This window comes from Rhinopithecus bieti, unplaced genomic scaffold, assembly GCF_001698545.2.
Source record: "Rhinopithecus bieti isolate Rb0 unplaced genomic scaffold, ASM169854v2 scaffold_3041, whole genome shotgun sequence".
In the NCBI taxonomy this organism is placed as follows: domain Eukaryota; kingdom Metazoa; phylum Chordata; class Mammalia; order Primates; family Cercopithecidae; genus Rhinopithecus; species Rhinopithecus bieti.
The window spans coordinates 1160723-1187575 of record NW_016804262.1 but is presented as its reverse complement, the minus strand read 5'-3'; the positions used below and the strand labels follow the sequence as shown (position 1 = coordinate 1187575).

At 42.5% G+C, this 26853-nt stretch overlaps 1 protein-coding gene across 3 annotated transcripts in view; it reads right to left on the bottom strand.

Moving 5' to 3' along the window:
• PIP4K2A (phosphatidylinositol-5-phosphate 4-kinase type 2 alpha) overlaps nt 1–26853 on the bottom strand; it is a 74387-nt gene that overhangs the window by 15814 nt on the left and 31720 nt on the right. For 2 of the 3 annotated variants that reach the window (XM_017867450.1, XM_017867451.1), the window contains 2 exons: nt 18873–19019; nt 13459–13497 (listed from right to left, as the gene is read on the bottom strand). In XM_017867450.1, the coding sequence (XP_017722939.1) occupies nt 13459–13497; nt 18873–19019 (186 nt within the window). Of the gene's footprint in view, nt 1–13458; nt 13498–18872; nt 19020–22136; nt 22209–26853 lie in introns of all 3 variants that reach the window. The other variant, XM_017867449.1, reaches the window with a different exon arrangement.

The window sequence follows — 26853 nt, the reverse complement described above, 5'->3', positions numbered from 1 at the left end:
GAATTACATGATGTGACAGGGAAAGTATAATCCTGCCTCATAAAACTCTGGACACCCTGTACTCTATGACTAAGCGGACTTGTGAATTTCACAGGCACTAGGGACGTATTTAGATTGGATCAAGTTCAAAAAAGGGCACCCAGATTGGCTAAAAGACTTAAGGGCTTATTGAAAGGATCAAGAGGCAAAGGCGGGTCCCGGCAGGGCAGCTGCCAGCATGGAATCTAACACTGGTCTACAGATATCAACCTTCCAAATGCTTGCTGCAAGACAGAGTGCTCAGGGGCATGAAGGTTTTGGGGTCATGAATCCTGAGGTGGCAATCCTGGTTCCACCCCTTGCTTGCCAGGGGCCAGGGGCCAGGTTCCCGGACCTCTCCAGCCTGTTTCCATAGATGCAGAAGGGGGAAAACACCGCCGCTGCTACCACTTGCAGCTGCCTTAGGTACCCTGCTTAGCGCTTCGTGTGTGTCATTTTACTCACATCTGTCATCTACCTTTAGTCTTTGCAACAACCTTAACTATTATTCTTATTCACGTTTTACATTCAAGGAAACTGAGATTATGCAATTTAACTAAGGTCTCCCAGTTTGCGGAGTGATGAGCTGAGATGGGAACTGTAGCCAGTCTGCTGAGGTAGAGTTGTGCTAGGAACTCAACCAGAAACCATGTGACAGATTCAAATAGTGAGTGGTGCTTGTAATCACCATCACCACCCCCAGCACCATCACTGTGGGCATGTAACAAAGTGCACGATTTAAAACGGCTATTACAGGGTGAAAGGCTTTTTTTTTTTTTTTTTTTTAACAAAAGTTTAACTGTTTTTATTAAGAACAAGATAGGCTAGGCATGGCAGCTCGCACCTGCAACCTCAGCATGCTGGGAGTCTGAGACAGGAGGTTCACTGAAGTCCAGAAGTTCAAGACCAATCTGGCTAACATAGTGAGACTCCATCTCTACAAAAAAGTAATGAAACATAAGAGACAGGCATGGTGGTGTGTGCCTGTCATCCCAGCTACTTGGGAGGCTGAGGTAGGAGAATCGCCTGAGTCTGGGAGGTCAAGGTTGCAGAGAGCCATGACTGCGCCACTGCACTCCAGCCTGGGTGACATAGGAAGACCCTATCTCAAAACAAAAACAAACAACAACAAAAAGAGATGACAAAGGTTAAGTCACCTGACAATGATTCACTCTCAAGAAAATCTTATTGCTTAGCTTTTTAAAAGAAATTTCAATATATCCCTCTGATAATGAGCAGTGCTTATATTAGAAACAGCTTTTTTTTTTTAAATGTGGAAAACTATTATACTATGATTTAATGAACTTAATAAACTCTTGGTGTAAAACTGCCTACAAAGATGACGTCTGCAGAGCTGCAGAAAATTAACTGTGGGCAGCGACAGCTTAATGTAGCAACAGATTCTACCCTTTGCTTTTAAACACTGGATTATTTGCACTTCGAGTTTTCCAAGCTTATAGTCACTGGGTCTGGTTCTTTAATGAGTGTCTTTGATATCTTTTCTAGTTCAGTGCAGAAACAGCCAGAGGGTGGAGGAAATCCCCAGGGCTAACTAAAGACAGCTCAGAAATGCTTCTTAGCTGTGGACTCTCCCAGGCCGGCTTCCAGCCAGCGGTCAGCAACCTTTCTGAAGTGGCGGCAGGTTGAGTCTTTATTTGTTCTGAATTCAGCCCTGGCCAGTTTTGTGGAGATCAGAGCCTCTAAGTAAGGCGGGGCGATTGCTATACGACCCTCTGTACTTGCTGGGAGGGGTCGAGGGTGTGGGAGGGAACTACTCTTCCCCACCCCATCCTCCTCCGTGTGTCCAGTCCTGAGCTGGGACTCCTGCCCGAGTGCGGGACCCCAGAGCTGCCCCAAGGCCCTGGCCAGCTGAGGCCCCGTGAGTAAATACAGGCCAGCGCAGAGCCAGGGTAGCACAGGCAGGACTGTTTTCTCTCTTGCATGAGGTAATCTGCTGTGGTGGGTTGGATTCCAAGTGGCATTCATCTCCGCTAATGTGATGTGTAAATGCACAAACACAGCCACAGGCATCAGCAGAGGGACACTGTTCCCCTTGCAGCCTGGCTGTCCTGCTTCCCGTTCGGATAAAATGAGCCCTTCACTGTCATGTGGGGTGATGCCCGACCCCAGGTCGATTTGGCATGGCTCAGGTTTCCATGTAGGAGAAAGAATGAAGCCCGTGGTTATGAGAACACACTGGATCCAGGCTGCCTGGGTTGTAGCTCTGCAACTCCAATTATTAGCTGTGTGACTCAGGCAAGTTACCTAACCTCTCTGTGGCTTGGTTTTCCATCTTTAAAGAGGGATCTGCAAACATAGGGTTGTGAGGATTGCATGAGTTCACACATGTAAAAAGGCCAAAATGGTGCCTGCCACAGTGTGTTATACACAAACGCTGTTACATGCTAGTCATGTTCTCAAGTATGGTTTATGGATCTAGAAAAAGCTCATTGCTGATCAATCCAGAGCCATATTTTTCTTTTGAAAAATATACTGGCATATTTAACATTTTAATACTAGCTGTGATGTTCTGGGCCAGTTGCTTTATCTGCCCAAACCTCAGTTTCCTTAATTACATAATGGGAAATTAATAATACTGCACCTACGTAATAGGGTTAGTGTGTAAATCAAACGACACAAAGCACATAGTGCCTGGCAATAACAACTTGCTATGTTTGTTTCTTCTTTCCCAACTTTCTAATAAAATAGGGTCTTTAAACTTAGGATATCTTCTAGTTGATACCCGGATGATTAAAAAAAAACAATTTATGATGTCAGTAATCTAAACCTGGGGTGTCCAATCTTTTGGCTTCCCTGGGCCACACTGGAAGAATCGTCTTGGGCCACACATAAAATCACTGAACACTAATGAGAGCTGATGAGCTTAAAAAAAAAAAAAAATCACAAAAAAACTCATGTTTTAAGAAAGTTTACGGATTTGTATTGGGCCGCATTCAAAGCCGTCCTGGTCCCACGCAGCCGTGAGCTGCAGGTTGGATAAGCTTGATTTAAAGCTTGATTAAAGCTGCAGGTTGGATAAGCTTGATTTAAACGATGTTTAAAATTTCCTTGGTTTTTAGGTTTTATCTGCTAGTTACAAACATGTCACATGAATTATCTACATACTGCCTTCAAATTTGGAAGACAGTTTTGTTACTGCACACTGCAGACAAACATACCATACATGAGTGCAAGGTTAATATTTCATTTCACTACACAGGACACACGGGGAACACAGAGGGTACATGAGACACGACGCATCAAAGGTGACACGGCCCGAGGCTGACCTCCCTGCCTTGGTGGTTCTAGTTCCCTACTCTGCTTTGCAAACCTCAATTGTGAATTCTCCTGGCTAGAAAAACCTCTGTGATCACCTGCAAAAGCTATTCCTAGTAAGAAACCTCACTGAAAAGACCTTTTTTAAACTGAAACCCAAATGAGAGTAAAATGATCCTATCTTACAATAAAAATTGGACTGGTTAAATTCCTGAAGTAATAATCTGCAACTGATGATAGTTATTCAATATATGAAATAAGATGTAATGATTTTACATATCTGGCCAAAGACAGCAATTTGCTGACTTTTGTCTTACCTTAATTTTCCATGGGTTAGTTTTTCTCAGTGAGCACATTATAATAGTGGGTAATTTAGTGCATGCTCTTTTGCTGACCTAAAGCAAAAATCCACAAACTGAAATCTTAGTAGCCAGAAAATATAACCAAAATACTAGGGAACAGTGAACTCACTCCCAGGGAGCAGTGAACTCACTGGGAACATTTAGCTTACCATGAGTTGTAAAAAGAAAATTTATTATAAACATTTGTGTATATATAATACATTTATTATAGACATTTCTCCCTCATTTTGAAAAGTTTTTGGCTTTTAAAGCACAGCATCACAGGCCTCAGCAAGTCTACTGTAAGTCAACAGTGAGAAACACACTGTGTGATAATATAGGTCATGGTCAAAAATAGTTTGTGTGTCATTAAGACACAACATGAATGTGAGAAGTGAGATACACACTCGGCTGAGTCACAGCCTGAAGATAACCAACACATGCGTAAGGCTTTCAGTGGATAAAAGCCTCTCAACAGAATTACTTGTTCCCTAGGGTTCAGTAAAAGACATAAATGATCTCTAAGGACAGATTTGGCCAGGGGGTTGGGATCAAAAAAGGGAAAACGTATCAGGACAGTTACCAAGTTTAGAGCCCTCATTTTTAGAATTTCTAAACACATGCCGCCTTTTAGCAGAGACCTGTGGTACAGAAATTACAGAATTCCACGAGAGCAAAGGAGATGCAGCACTGTTGGCTTCCCAGAACTGGTAAAAAAGGAGCTAAAAAGCAACACCTAAAAAATTCCTGCTTAATATTACTTACTACTTCTATGCTTAAAAATTCCAAATGACTAAGAACCTTTGCAGAATCTCCAAAACCAAAACCAAAACAATGTGTTTACCAAAAGGAGTTAAATGCTTATTTGTTTCAAGTGGGAATTAACTCATTTGTGTATGTATATATGTGCTTATTTCATTAGGTTCTGTGATTTGATGTATAAATGCTGTCATTCATATGAAGTTTAGCAATATTGGGTATTTTAAGGTTTAGTAAAGCCAGAAGTTATATGAAATTTTAGTGAGATTTTAAAAAAACTATCTTTTAGATGACAAATTTTTAAAAATCACAGATTTCAAACTATAGTCTGAGTTCTGTTTAAAGTTATGTTTCAAACTAAAGTATCATTGGATTTTGAATGATCATTCTAAACTTTAATTACACAAGAAGAGTGAACTGTATGGGGTAAATGGCCATTAATAACTGGAAATAGAAAACACACGAACCTAAAACGCACAGAGCAAAAATCTTTATAATATAGAGCCAAGTTTTCATTTCGGTTTGCACGGAAACCTTACTGGGAAGAAGAAATGCAGCCAGTCACACTTGAGTGTCTAATGCAAACAGGATTTTGGCACTAGGTTTTAATGCAAGCGATAATACATATCATAGTACTCTGTGATTAAAGGACTTGTATTTCGGAATGAAATGAATTTTTTGTTCGATATGCTCATTTGGCAACCTATTTATTTATTTATTTTTTAAGTCTAATTGTAAGCCTCGATGTCAAAGACTGCTGCCGGGCGTCCTTTGGATGCGCTGTTACTGTGACACTCAGAGCTGAACGCTCAACATAAAAAATATGTAGTAATTATTGTTTTATATTAGAACTGCTTGTGTTCCTGATTTACTTGTTATTCCAAGCTCACCCAAATGAAAATAAACTTGCAAAAAATAAAACCCCTTTCGCTGTGCTTGCAAAATCTTCATAAAATCAGAGTGTATGGAACTGAAAACATAATTCACAAGTATTTCTATAAGGGAAGGAATTTTAGGTAATCCTTATGTTAGCGCTAGGATAAAAATAATTTGATGGAATAACATCATATGTGGTATCAATTTTGGGGTAATAAGAGATGCTAGGGATTTATAATGAAATCAGTTCTGCTTCTCGGAACATGTAAGCCACAAATTTGATACATGAAAAGGCAAATTAGTGGATATGGAGAAAGTTCATACAGAAGTAGCAAAGAAAAAGGGTGGTTTTGCACAAATAGTACATATACCAACCTTCTTTAACTACATAAGCAGAATGTCTATACAAGTTCATGGTTTAAGAAATGATCTAAGAGGTCATTAATAACTTCTAATTTTCACAGTGAAAACAGTGAGAATGTGCACATCTGTGACTGGCATCCAGATGTGAACATTTTATAATTTTTATTTTGAATCTGTTTATGTATGAATGTGGAAAGAAAATATACCTCAACATACTTGTGAAACAGTGCTGTAAGCAAGCCGCACAAAACTGGAGAAGCGCTATTGTAATTTTGTAAGTTACAACTGTTAGGGCTGGCAAAACCTAGCTGTTGGCAATTTTCCCTCAGGCTAATATGTAAAAAGTGAAATTTATTCCTTTTTTAATACTGTCATATTTTATGACCACAACTCTATGTGGTGATGTCAAAGGTGACGGTTTGGTCTTCCTCCACAAACTGGGATATGACAGCTGAACTGCATACAAGACCTACCAAACAGGACCTACAGGATGGGTTTGTTCCAGTCGTAACAGAAGATTCTGGTGTGCAGATGTCTATGGTGATAATCTAAGAAATGTCAAAGGCTGAACACTCAAGGAGTTTGCTAACTCCTCTAGATTTCTGGTTTAATTCTAACATATTAAACTAACATATTAAAGATCACTATTTAATTACGAATTATACATCTGTAGCAACCTGGCTTAAATTCAGACCACATACTAAATTTTAGAAGTCTTCTCTCCACCCTAACTTTTTCTAGAACCAACTAAGAGTTGTTAGCTTAAAAACATTCCCATATCTAACAGCACTGCTCCATGTGTGCTTGGGATACTCTGAGTTGATTTCATTCCAGTGAGATAAAGATTAATCTGAGGCAAATGAGAGCTGATACAGCACCATAAGCCGTAAGTCATAAAGCCCTGAGGACTTTAATGCTGTCATCTGAGTGAAAATCTGGAAAGTGTTCACAAGAGTCACTGCATGTGATCCTCTTTTTGTCACATGCCATGCTTACCAGTTAAGAAAAATTCTAAATGAAGCTTTAAAACTTCAATCCCAGAACACCCCTCACGGTTTACATAGGGGGTTCTTATCTATATCTGCTGAACAGAACATTTTTTCCCCTATCAATCATAGCAATCACCTTTATCTACATAAATCTGGAACAGAGAAGATGTTAGTCATGGTCAGGCCAGGACTTCTCCAAGTGGGGCCAACTGCTGAACCACATCTCTGGAGGAAGATCTGGGAAAGCTTCATTTGAAACAAGAGATTCTCACCAACACTAAAGCATGAGGACCAATGACGCAGGCAAATCCTTTAATTTTACAAATGAGGACAAAGTCAGATGACCTATACTCAAACCCCATTAATGCAGCCCTGTGCCCCCAGGGCTGGGACTCAGCTCCCCTAACCCTCTGTTTGGAGTCCTTCACCCAAATCTCCCTTTTATAAAATGTCTCTGGTCCAGAAGGTGGATGTTAGTGGTGCTGCCTTTAAGGTCTGAGAAAGAAGCCCTGCTTCTGCCCTAATGGGAAACTTTCCCCTGCACTTTGGGTAGTAGGATTGGTGTCCATAACTAACACTGGCTGGCAAAGGGGAATGATTCCCTTCCATCTCGGAAGAAAAGGAATTTTACAGAAGGCGGTTAAAGCATTAGCTGAATTGAGGGCCTAAAAAGCTTGACAACCCCCCTTTAACCGATGATCCGCCCACAGTGGAAAAGGAGGCACTTCTTAGCTGAGCAGCAAATAAAGATTTCCAGAAGGATACACTGCTGTGCTTTTGTGTCACGTTTGGGGAGCCCGCCACCCTGGCCACCTCGCTTCAACGGCAGCCCAGATGACCAGATAGAGGTAGTAATTAATTATAATTTGTTACAATTTAAAGACCACAAAAGAAATGCTGAACACTGGTTTCGAAAAGCATTTTTAGATGTAAGGGTATTAATGATTAATCCTCTCGAACCCTCAGTTGGTAATAGGTAACATGTCGGAGACGGTGACAGTCACTTCATTGCTGGTGCAATTCACAGTGCCTGAGACTCGACAAGGCGGCTTTTTGTAGCCCATTATCCAAGTGTCAACAATGATTATTGCCAATATAGTTACACAAATGCCAATTGCAGGGCAGCTGTTTTCTTTCAAATGGGTTTCAGGAAGAAGGCTGCATGTTAAAAGGAATCTTCTTATTGTGACCCTATGGCTCCATTACACACGCTTTACTTTACCTAATAAAATCAGACATGACTTTTGAGAAGAACTGTGCAGGATGATGAACAAAATGCATATTTGTGTAAATCCCCAGGACTCTCTCTCTCAAGAACATGGGCTTTTTAAAGAGTCAGGTCAAACCCCCCAGAAATCAAGTGAGTCCAGTTATGTTTTCTTTTACTTCCCTAGGTCCCCTGCTGAGTCGCTCGCTAGCAGGCAGCATGCTAAGACTGTCATTTGTAAAAAGCAGCCTGCTCAGCTATAATTACTAATTTGATGTCACACTGGAATTGCAGCGCAGCTGTGAAAAGATCGACCACCAGGGAGGTTCGCATTTCTCTGTCTCATTTAGAGGAGGGGAAACTGCTGGAGCCATGAATGGGAGATGCCCTTCCATTAAAAAGGAAAGAATTAAAGAATAAAACAAGTCATAGCAGCTGTCAGAATTTGACAATGGTTATTTTTTTTTAAAGCACTGTTCTGCTCTTAAAAAAAAAATCCTCAAGACATCTGTACATGCATGTTCTGGGACTTGTTGCCATGAAAGTGATTCCATTGTTGGAATATAACTTATTTCCTTCAGTTCCATCTTCATGATTATGCTAATACAAATCACACTAATTACATGTCAAGCTAAAATCTAAGGGATGGGACTTGTCTGCACCTATATCGCTAAATATTTGAAATGACAGTTTCAAAACTTGTCATCAACAAGTTAAAAGTATGGAAAATTAAAACAGTTATAGTGACTCATATGAAAGAAAAGCTGGGAAGAATAAGAATTGAGATTACTAATTAAGCTATGTCACCAGAGATTCTCTATGCAGATTTTTTTTTTTTTTTTTGAGACAGGGTCTTGCTGTCATTCAGGCTGGAATGCAGTGGTGTGAACACGGCTCACTGCAGCTGTGATCAACATCCTGAGTTCAAGCAATCCTCCCACGTAGCTGGGGCCACAAGTGTGCACCACCATGTCCAGCTAATTTTTGTATTGTTTGTAGAGTTGGGGGTCTCGCTATGCTTCCCAGGGTGGTCTTGAACTCCTGAGCTCAGGCTATCCTCTAGCCTCAGTCTCCCAAAGTGTTGGGATTACAGGTGTGAGCCAGCAGGTCCAGCTCTCTAGAAGGATTGTTCTTTGTACCATAACGGTCATTTGGAAAGGAATATAGTTATATATAATAGCAATGAAAATAATATTCTTGCAAATCATTTCATTTATAAAAGGCTAAAATGTAGAAAATAAGTATTTTTAGCCTTCCCCAAATATTTCAAACCAGAGGAACCAGTAGATTGTTTTGATAGCATTTTCCCCCCAATGTCTGATCATAAAAGGAGCATTTATGATTTGTGAACACAATGAATGGTATGCTTTTGGAAGAGTCAAAAATCCTAACTGATCATGGAAAGAAAACCCAAAAGTTGGCAGAAAAGGGAAAGCAAGGACTTTTTTTAAAAGTTAAAAATGTTTTTAAGAGTTTGGCTCTATTAATACATTTTATTTGATCTATTTCAGTTTAACAAACATTTCTAGATTATACAAAACACTGCTGTATCAGAGAGAGAAGCATGATCTCTACCGAGTCACGAATGCCGACCTTCCCCTGGGCTCGTTCTAGACATGCTTCTCTTTTCCACACGCTGCTCCTGGGTGACCTCACCCACTTCCCTGTCTCTGCTGACCATCCTTCCAGGGAGGATTCCCAAGCCCTTTGTTTTCAGCTGAGACCCCCCTGTGCAGCCTCTTGTGCCTAGTGGATATCTCTGTTCTGACACCACCCTGACATTTCAAATGCCTCCTCCCTCTCTTGTCTGGGGGATGTATCCCCAGGGAAATCGCTGGGGACGTGGTCGGTGAGGGTGGGTGAAAGCCAGATTTCAGCAGGTGATGAAGTGAGGAGAAGAAAAGGAAATGGTGGATGTTTCTTTGGCCATTTGCCCTTTTACTGTGTGTGAATAAAGGTACATTTTGATCTCTACCCTACTGTCAAGGCAGGCACACTCTCCATCATTTACAATGACATTCCACATCTTCAAGCTATTTCCTCTCTCCCCTCCCAAGTGAGCATTTCTAATACAGAAAGGTGGGTGGGGTGGCTTTATGCGGCCTCTGTCTTCTGGAATAAGAGTTATTATACACCTCAACCCCAAAAAGAAGGCTAGGGCATTGATTCTTCCTCAGGGCAACTGTGCAGACAATTCTAATGATTGCACAGTGTAAGACACAGTGATAAAGACTGCATTATATGTACAAGTTTTACAAATATGTACATCTGAAAGTATGAGCAAAAATGCTCAAGCTCTTCAAATAGAGGAAATACAAATTGTTTTGTTAACATAATATGAAACCAAATAATTCATTTTACTATTTTAGGAAAAAAATCAAGTTTTAGAATCAACTCTTTCAGCACCATATTTAACTCTGAAACAATGTTTTGTCAACTCAGTAACTTTTCCTCATTTTCACAATTAATGGGATTAACATGACTTTTTGATAATATGCTGTTAAAGGAAAGGAGAGACACGAACTCCCAAACATTTACAAGGCAGTGTGGCATAGTGGTTAGAAATGCGTGCTCTGGTGCCGGTGACCCCAGGCTCAAACCCTGGCACTGTCACTTCCTAACTGTAGGACCCTGGATGAAGTTACTAAACCTGTTAGTTACGTAACTTCATCCACTCAAAGGAAGTAATGACAGCACCAATCTCATCCGGTGACTGTAAGGATGACATGACATCATTCATGTACAGTTTAAAACGGTCTGGCATATAGTCTATACTCAACCAGTGCCAGTTGTGACTGTCTCTAAGCCTACCTCCTAGGAAGATGTTTCAAGGAATGATGGCTACATGTTCATATAAGATACAGGATAAAAACATTCTAGCAGAGTCCTAGAAAGATGAGTTCTCGTTCAAACAAATTCTATTATTCTCTTTTCATAGAAAGCTACACCAATAAAGGGGCTAAACATTTTTTGGTGAGGAGGGCAGTGAACTCTGGTTCATGCCATGGGGTTCTGGAAAGCGTGTTAAGTCCTATAGGTGGAACAGTGGAAAGGAAGATAGGAAGTGAATGTCCTGCTCCGCAAGGACTGTTACAACTATAGGAAGTCAAATACATGTGGTTTTCTTTCCTTTCTGTGTGCCTTTGTTTTATGATTTAGGCTTCAGCAGCAACCACACCATTAGCTGTAACTGTCCTTGTTGGCAGTGTTTACATCAGAGCAGACCAAGCCCTTGCTGACTGAACCTGAAGAAATCAAAATGAATGAAGGAAAAAAACCCTGCTAGTGGTAGTCCCGAGGAACTCTGGAAGAAAGTAAAAATAGAGCCACCAACATGGGGCATCATGTGACTCAGGGGCTGGCCTGTCGTACGATGCTGAAGAGCATGTGTGGCTCTGTACACACACTGGTATTTCCTCCGAGGAGAAAAACTCAATCAGATTTAGCCTCTGAGCTTCTCATGGGCTACAACTGAAATACCTGCTCAGTCTCCAGTACCTGGAAGAAACATTCACTCATGGCAGCATGGAAGTCGACAGTCACTGTTTCTGCCTCTTCTGGCCAAAGCCGGTGCCTTAGAGGGGGTTTACACGAAGGTTGAAATCTCAAAATGTGCATTTACTGATGTACAGTAAAAGGGCAAATGGCCAAAGAAGCCTCCACCATTTCCTTCTCTCCTCCTCACCTGCTGCAATCTGGCTTTGGTCCTCACCCACCCTCACTGACCAGGTCCCCAGCGATTTCCCTGTGGATACGTCCCTGGACAACTCTCTATTCTTATCCCTACCTGGCCTCGTGAAAGCATCTAACGCTGGGAAGTTCATTTCCTCTGGTTCCTGGGAGATGACTAGAGTGAAATGAGGATGGGGACTACAACAGCCTTGTTCCACAAGGCACTTCTTACAATGCTTGGCAGAGTGTGTGCTTGTCACAGACGTTCAATATCTGGGTAAGTGACCCAGTGTCTCCTGACTCTGCTGGGCTTGTTCTAGACATGCTTCTCTTCTCCACACATTCCTCCTGTGTGACCTCAACTCACTTCCCTGTCTCTGCCGACCGTCCTTCCAGGGAGGATTCCACACACTTTTTTCAGCTGAGAGCCCCTGTGCAGCCTCTTGTGCCGACTGGATATCTGTTCTGACGCCGCACTGACATTTCAAACTCCTCCTCCTGCTGTTGTTTGCTATTTTAAGGAGTGGAATGAACACCTACCTACCCAACTGCCTAAACCAGAAACTAGGGGGTCTTCCTTAACCCCCTTTCCTCTATGCACACTCCCTGGCACCTCCGGCACTCAATCCCTCAGTTCTGTATATTCGTCTTCCCAAATCTCTCTGTAATTCATCCCCTTCCACCACATCCCAGCTCAGGCCAGCCATCTTCTCCAGGCTACTTCATCAGTCTCTCTGACAGGTCTGGCTTCCTTCCCTCCGTGGCCTCCCTGTCCCTGTAGCAAATGCACCAAATGCTCCCCACCCTGACTCTCACACCCTCGCACCTGCTGCTCTTCCTCTGACTAACTCCTATTGATCCTTCAGGTTTCCGAACATCACTTTGTCCAGGAAGCCCTTCCTTGACCCTGCCCGGCCTGAGCCAGGGGCCCTTGCTACGTGCTCTAGAGCTCTCTGAGTGTCCCATCCGAGTGTTCACCCTATGATAACATCATTTCCTATTTAAGGTCTGCATCCCCTGCTAGATCTGTCTGTGTGTCTTGTTATTTTAGCTCCTGAAGCTAGGATAGTAGCCACAAAAATATTTACAGACACCTCTGAATGAATAAACAAAAGCAGATTTGCAAATCTGTAAAATTCAACTCAAAACTGCTATCATTCTAAAAGAAACAACGACCTTGAGCTCTGTTTTCAAATGGAATGGTTAAGAAAAAGGCATTTCCCAAGGTGACAGGCAGGCATAACTAAGAATACACATGTACCCTTTACATAATCATGTGTTGACTTGGGTTAGTTTAGGTTTACATCCAGGAAGCTACTTTCTAAATTCCTCCTCAAACCAATCCTTCAAGTTGACTCTGTCTATAATCTTGCATAGTAAACTAAATGTGGCTCAAATACTACCTAAGGTCCAATAAGCCAGGAAAAGAGAAAAAGAGATGCAGTCTTCTTATCCTTATTTTTTTAGGCAAAAAATACTTGAATCATGTCTTAATAGTTGGAAAGGAGTTTAAGGCTCATCCAAGTCAACATTCTACAGGTGAGAAAGCAGACTCAGAGATACAAAGAAGCATATTCAGGGTCACATTCGGTTTGATATTGGTGAAACGGTGTTAGGTCCTGGTTCCCTGACCCACAGGAACGCACTCTCAGCTGTCAGTGCCATTTTAGATTGTAAGTTTACTGCACCGGTGGCTGTGTTTTTCAAGAGTAAGTTCCATGTGGAATGTTCCCTCCAATCATGCTTGCAACAAATAACTATTTCACTATTCAACAATTTGATGAAGAGAAATGAAGTAGAACTCTCATTGGGTCAATAAAATGTTTCTCGCTGGTGGCAGCAGAAGGGAACAGGAAGAATCGCAATGGCAGGGGTAGGAGACTAGAAAGAGTAAAGGTGCTTGGGAGTGCGTGATCATGCCCCCAGGACTCGGGGAGACATACAGCAAGGTACTTACCTTTTCTTTGTCACTAGCTTCTCTAGCCACTGTAGAGCCCTGAAACACAAAGAAATAATAAAAACATGCACATGGGAGGCACTGGGTTTCACACGTGGAAAATATGAAAATGGCTCTGGGCGGAGCAAAGAGCCAGCTCAGCACCCGCTCTGCTTCGCAGCCCATGTGGAATGGGCTTCTCACCCCTCCCTGACCGTGGCTCTCCGCCTGGCCTATGCCCCCTCCCTGCAGGTATTCTTGGCCACTGGCCGCATCTCCAGCCCTGACTCTATCATGCTCATCTGTGTGTCTGTGGTTCTTGTCCAGCTGCTGGAAGTTAGAAAACCTGACCACCACTTACTTGAGCAATAACTACTTAATACTGGATCAGCCCCACACTTTCTTCCTTCTATCAACTGCCAGAAATAGTCAGTCTTGTTATCTTACAGAAGAGTCCCACTAGCTGGCTGTGGTGGGACCTCAGAGCGTTATGCCTCTTTCCCTGCATTCCGTCTTCCAGATGTGGGCACATCCTCGCCTGCTGACGTTTTTCTGCAACACTCATTGTTTTCTCCCGTCTTAGAGTTACTGATGAACACTCTTTCCTTGCGTGCTATACATCAGTCCTCCATGGCCACTCTCTGACCCCATTTACTTTGGAGTTTCCTTCAAAGACACACAGTTATTTGTACCTCTTTTGTGCCAGGCCCTATGCTGAGTGCAGAGGTACAAAGTGGAGGAAAACATGGCCCTTGATCTCAGCAGTTTGTGCTCTACTGTAGTCGTGTTCAAAACTCTGCCTTAGAACTCTGGGTTGTGTAGGATGACCTGAGTCCACCTCAGAGGCCGACAGGGAGGCTTTAGGGGTAGAGTCCAAGCAGAGAAACTTCCCATGGCTTGTGGAAGATTTTAATTCAAAAGAAAAGGTGGGAAACAAATGGTCCGGTGAATTCCTAAGTATGGATGACAACCACAGTGTCTCGTACACAGCAGATGTCCTGTGTTTACTGCATAAATGGCTGGAGATGAATCACAGGCCAGTTTCCTGGGCTCCCTTCCCCTCCTGCACTGGATACCCCTAACTACCATGAGGTCAGCTAAGCCACTTGCTTCTCAACCACCTGATGAATAGACATCTATTGCCCTGGGTTACCTGGGTTAGCCATTCATTAAATGAACTTACAGTTGACTTTGGAAAAGTGAAAGTGGCTTTTAGATTGGCCATCTGCTAAGAAATCAAAATTTTTGATTACTGGCTTTCATCGAGCAGCTCAGGCACTGACTAGGATGTATGCTTCCTGCAATTCACAGATGCGGAAACTTGAACGGAAGAGACTCCTCACACTGGGGAAGGGAGCCAAGACCACGCTGGGGGTCTCCCCGGGGCCGATCTTCCATTCCCCTGGTGCTCAGTGTCCTCAGGACTGGAAGATCCGAGGGATGCTGCTGCTGGCCCAGGAAAATGTTAATGTTTCTTGGGGCGAGTCAGAGCAGCCCAAAGCTAACCCATCAGATGGAGATGGATAATGTGAACCATTCATGAAGGCAAACCTGAGAACCCATTCTATGATCACACCCTGAGCCCCTCTGCACAGCCATGCCCAGCAACTGTTACTCGCCATGGTCTACTTTCCTTCCTTTAGGGATTCCTGAATATGGATCACAAGTAGCTACCTTTACACACTGATTTTTAACAAAGAGTGTTCCCAAATATTTTTTAACATTGGGACATTTGTAATCCTTGAGCACTGCCTATGCTGCTGGGTACAGGAAGAAACTATTCTGCTTTGAATTCTTAACCAAGTTGTTGGGGGGGGGGTGGTGTGTGTGTGTACTCCCTCCTACGATAGCATCCACCCTGCTTCTGATTCTCAGGGAAGCTTCATCTGTATGTAAATGTTGATCATTAGCTTGGGAACAACAACAAAACTCATCCAAGTTTAAATTAATTCACAATAAAAAAATTATAACAAAAATAGAAAAGGAAGGCCAAGAGTTTTAAGCCATGAAATGATGCCAGATGTACAGGTTCCATCACAACTGAGAGCACTGGCAAGAACAGAGTTTATCTATGCCACAAGCCAGAAAGGGAGATGAAATTATGAAAAGCAAGGCAAATTAAAATTAGAAGATCCAATCTCCAAGTATAATTTACTCCAAGATATGTTTACCAGATGCCTACTTGTCCGAGGCACTCTCTTAGGCATTGCAGGGGGATAAAAAAAAAAAAAAGTTAAGTAGAACAAAATACCTGCCCTTGAGACACTTACACATCAGGAGAATGAATGAGGCAATCAAGATTCATTACCTCCCATATGCCATGCCTCATGCTGGACACGACACCTATGTATCTTATGTAATCCTCAAAACATCCCTGCAAATGTAGGTAAAATTATCCCTGTTTTAATAGATGAAGAGACAGAGGGTCATAGAGGTTCAGCAACTTACACAAGGTCAACAAGTTATAAAAGAACAACATGTGACTTTAGAGGTCACTCTGGCTTTCTTCTCCGGGAAAGTCAGACAGAGTCTTGTGTGCCCTGAGTAGTACCACCAAGGCTTCACAAAAGAGCTGGTGCTGGCAAGGGCCCTGGAGGGCGGCTGGGACTTCCTCAGGGGCAATTCCAGGGGCACAAACGGCTTGCTTGGGCTAAGACTTTGAGGCAGGACAGGACAAGGGTGTATTTGGGAAGTGGATCCAGTGTGTGGGGACTTCAGAGGTTAGGAGACAAGCCTAGACTATTTCCTTCACTTAGACTAGCATTTCTGAAAGTATGGTTCAAACCCTGGGGTCCCGAGACCAAAACTACACAAAGTCAAAACTATTTTTATAATAGTACTGAGACATTATTTGCCTTTTTCACCATCTTGATATGTGTATAAATACTGCAAAAACAATGGTGGGAAGAACTGCTAGCAGTTTAGCATAAGTGAAACAGTGGCACCAACGGGTATTAGTTGTGTCTGTGATTTAAAAAAAAAAAAAAAAAAAAACAGTGAAAAAAACCAGCATCATTAAAGAAACCCAGCGTCATTTCAGAAACCTCTGAAGCCACACATCCTGGTTTTTATGACTTGTGAGCTGTGTATGAGTTGCTGAACCTCTGGCTAAGATGGTGTCTCCTACAAGCAGGCATCTAGTAAACACATGAAAGCATAAAATTAAATGTATCAAATCTAGACCCAGGAATACACATCTTTCCAATATTCTGTGTGGGAAGTATACATAAAGCACTTCTGTTTATAAAGATGGAATGGCTTCTTAACTGTTTTCATGATGGCTTGAGTTATGAGCTGAACTAGCCACCTTTTTCACGAAACAACACTTTTACTTGAAAAAACAATGACAGTCTATGTTTATTCAGATCTGGGCATGTGACTGATGTTTGCTGCAAAATGAATGAAGCTGCTAGGCTCGCCTGTATGCTGGGGTGCTTGCTACATGTGGTCATTTCATAGAAAACAAATGACAGGGCTTGTGGCCAGTGATAAAATGTGAGATTCCAAGTAAAAAACCAATTTTTAAAAATCTTATATCCACCACCCTGGGTCTGACAGCTTCCCAATATGTAAAAGACTTTTCTGATGACATTGGTGGTGACAGTGTTATGACTGTTTGATACTGTATAATGAAATGTGTCAATATTTGGAAGAGGCACATAACTCAGTGAACCAGTATGTTCCAAATGGCAAGTGCATGCCTTGACAAACTCACACATTCAGAACAATGCATGCAAACAGACCAATGGATTTTGATGAAGAGTACAGAAAGTTCACTGATGTGATTTCAGATTTCATAATGTAACTAAGCTTTCAGAAATTACCTCTTGTCAAGCTTTGGTACAGTATCAACAAAGAATATCTACAATTATCTAAAAAAGTTGTTAAACATGCTTTAACAACTTCCCAAACTTCATTATTGTGTGAGTTCAGATTTTCTTCACATACTTCAGCGGCGTAACACCCCACAGACTGATAGCGGAATCAGATATGACATTCCAACTGTCTCACATTAAGTCAAGATATTATGGAGATTTGCAAAAATGTAAAATAATGCTACTTGTCTCATTAATGTTTTCACTTTTGGAAAATACATAAAAATGTTAACATATAATGGTTTTCTCATTTTAAATAAACTACATATTCTAATATTTCTTATATTAATTTTTAATACTGTAAATATCCACAGACACAACTCACATCTGCAAAAGCTTTTGAGGGTCCTCTTTTAAGAGTGTGAAAGAATTGAGACCAAAAAACTTGAGAACCAAATGTCAGAGACCAGAGTTTGGCAAACTTTTTCTGCAAAGAGTCAGAGGGTAAATGTTTTAGGCTTTGTGGTCCCAAATGGTCTCTGTGGTAACTACCCAACTCTGCCATTACAGTACAAAAGTAGCAACAGACAACACAGAAACAATGGGCATGGCGGTATTCCAATAAAAATGTATTTATAAAATTGGCCCAGCCAGGCGCAGTGGCTCATGCCTATAATCCCAGCACTTTGGGAGGCCAAGGTGGGTGGATTGCTTGAGTTCACGAGTTTAAGACCAGCCTGGGCAACATGGTAAAATTCCGTCTCCACCAAAAAATACAAAAAATTAGCTGAGCATGGTGGTGCATGCCTGTGGTCCCAGTTACTTGGGAGGCTGAGGTGGGAGGATTGCTTGAGTCAGTGGGGCAGAGGTTGCCATGAGCCAAGATTGTGCCACTGCACTCCAGACTGGGCAACAGAGGAAGACTGTCTCAAAAAAAAAAAAAGAGTCCTTCAAGTAGGATTTGGCATTCAAGGCAAGTCACAGTTTTTCAGCCCCTAACTTGAACATTCTCCCCTGAGTTGGTGATACCAGAAGCCAGATTATGTCACTCCACTCTCAGAATTTCCAGGGGACCCCCTTTCTCTCCAAGCCTTTGAAATGGTCTCTGTACTTACAGTTCCCTCTGCCAGCAACATGCTTCCTCAGCTCATTTCCTCATCTCCTTCAAGTCTGCTCCAATGTCATCTTTCTCAGGGGAACCTTCCCTGACAGTCCTATTTAAAACTCCCCCCTTCTTTTAATTCTGTCTATAGCACTTACCACTTCTGGGTATGCTCTATGACTAACTTATTACTTTTACTTACTGCCTGTCTTTACCCACCAGCATGTCAGCTCCCTGAGTGCAGGTTTGGTTTGTTCATACCGTTATTTCCAGCACCTAGAACAATGCCTGGTATGTACTTGAATATTTAAGTAGATGTGATATCTCTAACATGTGCCAGTGTTTTTTGGTGAGACCAGCAAGCACTTATTGCCTCAAAGGAAGGAATACACTGCTACTTGTCTGGTAGCTTTAAGTGCTGAGTGGCTCCAAAGCATTTTTGATGATCAATGACAACATTTACAATGTAGAAGAGTAAGCTTGAGTTACTTCACAAAAATTCATAAAATCAATCTCACCTTTAAGTCGTATTTCCTATACACAGACAAACGGTGGCTGAACACATTTCTTGTAACTATCACATATATTTCAACTCCATCAACATTAAGCCGGTACATGCCCAAAAATTGGGGAAGAAGGGTGATCCCATGACATTCCACTATGTACTGCATAGGAGAGAAAAAAAAGGAAAAAAAATCCAATCAAAAGATTGCTTCCTTAGATGTAAAATACATACACCTATGGTGTTTACACAAAGTGAAAACCTCCAGTCATTAGGGTCCTATTTACAGAAAATGGCCACATTTGTACTGCTTACCAATCACATCTGTGTTCACCATATCTACACAGAAAAGAACATTCAATTTTATCTCCAATTTTTTTCCAACATTCCAAATGGAATTTGTAAGGTCAAACCTTGGATATGATAGTGTAAGGCATGAGGACATGTGACTGTCTTTCTCAAATTCCTTTGAAGGGATATTACACTCCACCTAGCACCTTTGCCTTCTACCCCCAAAGCCCTGACTACAGGACTGAGGCAGAGCGACCTGGCCGCTAAAATTAGCTTCTCTAACATTGTTGAAGTCGAGATTAAAGAGGAAATTGTGGAGCCCCCAGTGTTAGAAGCTGGGATGGCTGAGCTAAGCTTCCCATGAGAGCAGGGGAGAAGGGGGCAACAACCCCTGCGACCACAGCACCCTCACTCCTGCTCTGCCGGCAGATGGGGACTGCCTGGTTCCTGCTGGTTTCCACCAAGTTAACTGGACAAGCCCAGGGTTGACACCATTTCCGAGGAGAGTTGCAAAAACACAACACGACCTTGGCTGTTTTTCATGACCACATTCTAGAGGGCCACAAGATGGAGCCACTTCTCCCTGAGAGCAGATTTTCACAAAACAGGGGTCCCTCTGCACTTCCCAAGGGAGGCTTAGGTTTTCCTTCCTTTAAAATCATGGGGAAGGAATATTTCAAAAAAGCTCTATGTCCATTGACACATGTGTGAAATCTCCAGGATAATAAACAGCACAAATGGTGAGATTCAATTATTGTAAGCACCATACGTGTTGGGCATATTCAGAGATGCTGATGATGCAGCTGGAGGGAATTCTGATCTTTTTTCTATACTGCTTGAATTTTTCATTTTCTTCTTTTTTTTTTTTTACAATGAGCATTTTATAAAAAATACAAAAGTAATTAGAATGTCCTTTCAAACTTTTTAGTTGTAAATACTGTTAATAATCAATTCTGATAATATTTAACCACCTTAAGAATGAAAGTCTTCAGTTTTGATCATTAAAGATAAACAGCATTGGCAGCTGACTTTGATTTTTGCCATCTAGAGTTTTGGCAAGTTTTAAAGCTGTGTCTTCCCTTTTTTCTTCTTGTTGACAATAACTGAGCTATATATTTTAATCTCATGTAATTCCTGAGGAGAGTTTCACCTTGTTATTTGAAATTAGATGAGTGAAACATTTTCTATTTCTTTCCTTTCAAAATATAATAAATTGAGTTTTGCTAATGTAAAAGAGGTAGTAAATAGCCACTGCGTGAAAAGAAAATTTCTCACATCTGATCTAGAGAAATAAAAAGTTCTTGGCCTCTGTAGAAAGGTGGTTGGATGGGCCTTCAAACACACAGACTGAGGAAGTCCAGTCTCTATGTGCAGTAGAGAGAACATAGGTTTGTGAGTCAGAAAGGCGTGTATGTATGTCCTGGTGACTCCATTTATGAGCTGTGAGATCTTAGGCAAGTTACCAAATCACTCCACATTTTAGCTTCATTTTCAAAAAAAAAGAGCCTAATTCCTACCTTGAGGGTTGTTTTGAGGGTTACAGATAAGAGTATGTCAAAATACTTCACATGATGCTGTGTACTATACAATACTGAAGATAATGATTATTTTCATTCAAAAATGTTAAGAAATTTTAATGTTACACTTGTTTTGTGCTCCAAACTGACATACAGACATGTACTGGGTAGGGTCTGCTCTGAGGCAGTTATTTTTGAGGGCCACAAGACAGTCCCTGCCCCAGGGCACACACCAGTTTTGGTTTTGCTGCTCAACCCCTCGCTGCGCTCTCATGATGGACTACATTTACAGAATCCTGCCATGTCTCTGATTCAAGTTGCCGTACAGAGCCACAGACGGCTATGTCTCATGGAAAAGAACCAATGCTACAAATATGGTAAAGAAATCTTTTGAATATTATACAGCAAATCATTGACTAGTTGCCCCCCTCTTAGGAAAAAACACCCATACAGATTACATTCTATACCTTCCCTACCTTAAAGATTAGCTAAATTACTACATTGAAAAGAGACAGATCAAATCTGTCTACTTTGCCAGGTGCGGTGGCTCACGCCTGTAATCCCAGCACTTTCAGAGGCTAAGGTGGGTGGATCACGAGGTCAGGAGTTCAAAATAAGCCTGGCCAAGATGGTGAAACCCCATCTCTACTAAAAATACAACAATTAGCCAGGTGTGGTGCACACCCATAATCCCAGCTACTCGGGAGGCTGAGGCAGAAGAATCACTTGAACCCGGGAGGCGGAGGTTTCAGTGAGCCGAGATTGTGCCACTGTACTCCAGCCTGGGTGACAGAGTGAGACTCCATCTCAAAAAACAAAACAAAACAAAACAAAACAAAACAAAACAAAACAAAGACAAACAAAAAGTCTGTTTACTTTATCACCAAGTCTACACGCATTTGTTCTCAAACATATGGCTCACCTATGGGGCTCTTTGATGAATACCTAAAACTCCTGAGAATATAAATATGTACAAACCCACAAGTCATACCAAAGTTTATTAGATTGCAGTATTGCCAAGCTGCAGGTGGTATCAAAGGTTTAGAAAGCATTAATGGGTTAAAATTTTGCAGCAGAGAAAATTATACCCATTAACTGAATTTCTGGGGGGAAGCACTGGGAAAGGGGCACACTGTTGCCTTTTCAGTGGAGGAACATTTAACTGGGTCTGTGAATGCCTGGGCTAGGGACTTCTGTTCTCTAGCACGATGTGCTGTGGTAGGCAGATGTTGACACAAAGAGGCCTGAATGAGAATCCTGGTGGATTCTCCCAGTTGACCCAGAGAATGCTCAGCACAAAGTCATAACACCAGTGGGCCTAACTCCAAGGATTCCTACACACACCAGCTGCTGGAGGTCAGCCCTGAACCAGGGAGACTGTGGATTCACAGCGATAGTGTTAGCCACGGTCTCACGAGCCTCAGTCACGCTGCACAGCTAGGAGCCCCCCGATCCAGCTCCGTGTTCCTTACCTGTGTGACCTTGGGACATACAGGTAAGGAACCCCTTGGTCTGCATTCAACCTCTTGGTCTGCATTTGGAAACTGGGAGGTAATAACAGTACTTAGTGATTAAATGAGTTAATTACAAAGTTTTTAGAACAGAGTCTGGCACATAAAAAGTAGTATGAAGTGTTATCTACCTTATGAACCATTTCCATTTTCATCAAACCTCAAAACCCCCTCATCACTCTCAATATTCATTCATAGAGATCGAGTATGGTGGCTCACACCTGTAATCCCAGCACTTTGGGAGGCCAAGGTGGGCAGACAGCTTGAAGTCAGGAGTTTGAGACCAGCCTGGCCAACACAGCGAAACCTTGTCTCTGCTAAAAATACAAAAATTAGCCAGGTGTGGTGGTGCATGCCTGTAGTCCCAACTACGCAGGAGGCTGGGTGAGGCAGAAGGATCGTTTGAACTTGGGAGGCAGAGGCTGCAGTGAGCCGAGATCGCACCACTGCACTCCAGCCTGGGTGACAGAGCAAACTCCTGTCTCAAAAAAAAAAAAAAAAAAAAAAAATTTTCATACATTCACTTAAAATACGTATTGAGCATCCATCATATGCCTGGTACCATGGGTGGTGCTGACTTTGCATCGTGGAGTGGAGACGCCTGGTTCTTGTCTGTGTGCAAGTTATCCTATTTCAGGTAGAAAAGGGTGCCATGGGAGGGGAATGGCTTGACTTCCGGTAGCCCCATCTCCCAGTGATACACTTTGAATATATGTCCCCTCCAAACCTCACGTTGTGATGTGATCCCCAGTGTTGGAGGTGGGGCCTGGTGGGAGGTGACTGGGTCATGGAGGTGGGTCCCTCATGAAGGGCTTGGTGCCATGGGGAGAACTGCTTATGGAAAAGGGCCTTCCAGTCTCCTTCCCCGCCTCCCACCGAGCCATGCCAGCTCCCCACTGCCTTCCAACATGAGTAGAAGCTTCCTGAGGGTCTCACTCGAGACAGATGCTGACGCCATGCTTCTTGTACAGCCTGCAGAATTGCAAGCCAAATAAACCTCTTTTCCTTATAAATCACCCAGCCTCAAGTATTCCTCACAGCAACACAAACAGGTGAAGACACTCAGTGCTTGCACAGTGGATCCCCTTTTAAGAGCAGTCTCTCCAGTCACACTGGGACCAGTCTTGTTGGGTTCCTGGGCATCCTCCCCCTCAGTCCAGGGGACTCAACCTCTCTCCCTCCACTAGCAGCTTCTCAACAGCGTTTAAATGTGCTAAAGTTTCTCAGGAAAGCAACAAAAACAAAACACAAAACACCCCCTCAATTGCAGAGATGCATGGTCTGGCACTGCCTGGATCCTGGCTTGAACGTACACTTGGAGGGCAACTGGGGACACCTGATTATGCCACTAACTAGGTATTTGGTGATAGGAATTTATCAGCAATTTTCTTATCCTGAGAAGTCCTTATGTTTCAGAGAAGGATATCAAAGTATTTACAGAGGAAATATGTCTGTGATTTACTTTTGAAACACTTCTGCAAAAATAAAATGATGCAAAATAAAACGTCAATAATTGTTCAATCTAAGTGATGGGTATATGCTACCAATTTTCTGTCTGTTTGGACATTTTACAATAAAAGTAAATAGAAACACAAACCATTCTTTGACTGCATGTCTTTCTCCATCTCTGGTCTCTCTCCTGACTGGCTTCTTGGCAGAGTTGTCTACGCTTATTTTCTATTGCTCTGTAACTCCCATCCATTCTGCAGCTCATCCTGCTCTGGATTTTACTTTCCTATCCCTTCAGAGCAACTGTTCCCCCTGAGATCTCAATGACCCTTGAGTGGTTAAATTTGACAGATGCTTCTCTGCCTTTCTTTCTCTTGAATCCTATGAGCAAACAGCGCTCTCGTCCAGGGCTTCCTCCCTTGGCTTCGGAGACGCTATGTTCTCCTGGCAGGCCTCTTCCTACTCTGTCCCACCTTTCCTGCTCTTTGGCCAATTCTTCCTCCTCTACATGCAAACTGTCAGGGCCCTGACCTAGATGTCCTCTCATCTTCTCTTCTTCACTGTGTACAGGTTAGCTGATCCACACCTTTTGTTTTCACTTCTATCTGTGTCTTGGTAACTCCCAAACTTATGATTCCCAGTCCACGATCTTTCTTTTGAGTTGCACATCCATATAAGATTCATGTAATATGGCTTCCTGCCAAATGTAAGCTCCACGAAGGTGGCAAGCACTGCCCTTAGCAGGACCTCATGTGTAAAAAACATTTCATATACAACTGTTGAATAAATAAACAAATGCAGCAAATAACTTTAAAAACCCAAGATGTTTCCTACAGATGCCTACTCTCTCTGCTCTCTATAATTAACACCATGACCCTTACCTCCAGGTGTTGTAAATATGAAAATTCTAGATTTTGAAGGCAGAAAAAAAACCTGTCATTTATGATGAAAAGGAAGCCTTAGATTTTTCTCATGATGGCCATGACAAGTGAAGAACTTTACACAAGAAGTAGGAGAAAAGCAGGCATATATCGGGCATGAAAGGAGGAAAAGAGGGTACTACAAAATAACTGTTTAAGGATGTTAATCTTAAAAAAAAAAAAGGCAGTCACATGGTTAACTTGGGGGAGTATTCAGAAATGGTCACGGTTTATCTGTTCTAGGGCTATTACCACACATACAAACTGTACCACACAATGTATCCTCATTCTCTAGCATCATGGGAGAAATAGAACTTTGAGGAAAGGGATGGAGCAGAATCATAATCCTACTGATATCAATCTGTCACTGAATAAGAGTAAAGAATCATATCCGATGATTTATACAGAATTCACACTTAAAATTCTCTTAATTTCCCAAAGTTTGTATGCACTGATGAAGTTGATAAATGGTGTTTTCTTTAAACCACAGAATCACATGCATAGCAATTAGAGGACGTCTGCCTCCTTCCCCTCCAGCTCCTCCCTATCCTCACCCTTGGAGGGGAGGGGATCTTTGGGCATAACACTGCTCAGACGTGATGCTCCCATACCAACAACAGAGGAACTTGCTGCCTTTAAGATGCCCCATTCTGGCCGGGCATGGTGGCTCATGCATGCAATCCCAGCACTTTGGGAGGCAGGGGCAAGTGGATCACTTGAGGTCAGGAGTTCGAGACCGGCCTGGCCAACATGGTGAAACCCCATCTCTACTAAAAATATAAAAATTAGACAGGCATGGTGGCAGGTGCCTGTAATCCTAGCTACTCAGGAGGCTGAGGCAGGAGAATCACTTGAACCCAGGAGGGAGAGGCTGCAGTGAGCCGAGATTGCACCACTACACTCCAGCCTAGGTGACAGAAGGAGACTTTGTCTGAGAAAAAAAGAAAAAAGAAAAAAAAAAGACACCCCATTCTGATGAATGTGGAGATAAGGGAAACAGGACCTGCTGATAACTCAAGCAGGGCCAAGATGCAGCTAAGGCCCCAGGGTGAGGGGTGGAGAGGGCAGAGGCAGGAAGGGATGAGGGAGGGAGACTTCCACGAGCACCCACGGTCTAGATGTGGCTACAAGGCAATCCTTCCCCACTGGCAAAAGGACATCATCAACACAGTTGTCCCTTTCTGCGATGGTAATGTCTCGCTTTACAGACTCGACAGGTGCACTGCTCTAATGGCCCGGGAGGCTCCTCTGTAGAATGGATGAGTCTGCCAACTCCTGTCTGCAGCCACTTTGAAGTCCCAAGGCAGATGAGGCTGCAAATGGACCAAACACTGAACAACGTTGGCCATCCCTGTGTGGCTCAGAAATTAAGAGCACACACCAGATAAGTGGGCTTATTCTCCTGTGAGAGCACAGGCAGCATGTACACAATACTGAAGAGTGTTCCTTTGAGCAGTTCCTCGAATAGGGCTTTTCCCCTGAGGCATTCCTCCTGGTGGCACAATGCTCACCTGTCATTTCCACCTGTCTGACTCTGCAGGTCACCTGTAGCTAAGCCGTCTGCTCACATCAAACAGCAGCTCTGCCTGGCACTGAGCTTCCATCTGCATAGGTGCTGAAAATCTACTCTCAAACTTTATAAAAGTGAACCTGATTGTCACCAATTCTTCTTACACTTGCCGTATGTAGCTAAGTCAGTCACACTTATTCTTGGGGTCAGCTTTCCTGTTCTCAGTGTTAAATTCACTACGTTACCTATACTTGCATTTTACAATATTGTTTTGCCCAGCTACTTGGGAGGTTGAGGCAGGAGGGGTGCTTCAGCTCAAGAGTTCGAGACGAGCCAGGGCGACACAGGGAGATCCTATCTCTCAAAAAAAAAAAAAAAATTAAAATACTCCTTTTATTAAGTACTGTTCACTTCTGCACTGTCATAGCTGGGCACCTCTTGTCACTTCCCTTCATTACTTACCTCATAATAGCTTCTGCTAATTCTAAGAGTGCTCTCAGAAACTTTCGTATATGATGGCTTTATTTTTTAATTTTTTTCATCTGTAACATGCATTTCCAACACTAACAGTTTTTACTTTTTTTTGTCTTTTTTTAAAAAACAGTTTGCTTACAGCTGGGCATGGTGGCTCATGCTTGTAATCCCAGCACTTTGGGAGGTCGAGGCAGGAGGATCGCTTGAGTCCAGGAGTTTGAGACCAGCCTAGGCAACATGGCAAAACCCCATCTCTACAAAAAAAACAAAAGAAATGAGCCAGGTGTGGTGGCACATGCCTGTATTCCCAGCTACTTGGGAGGCT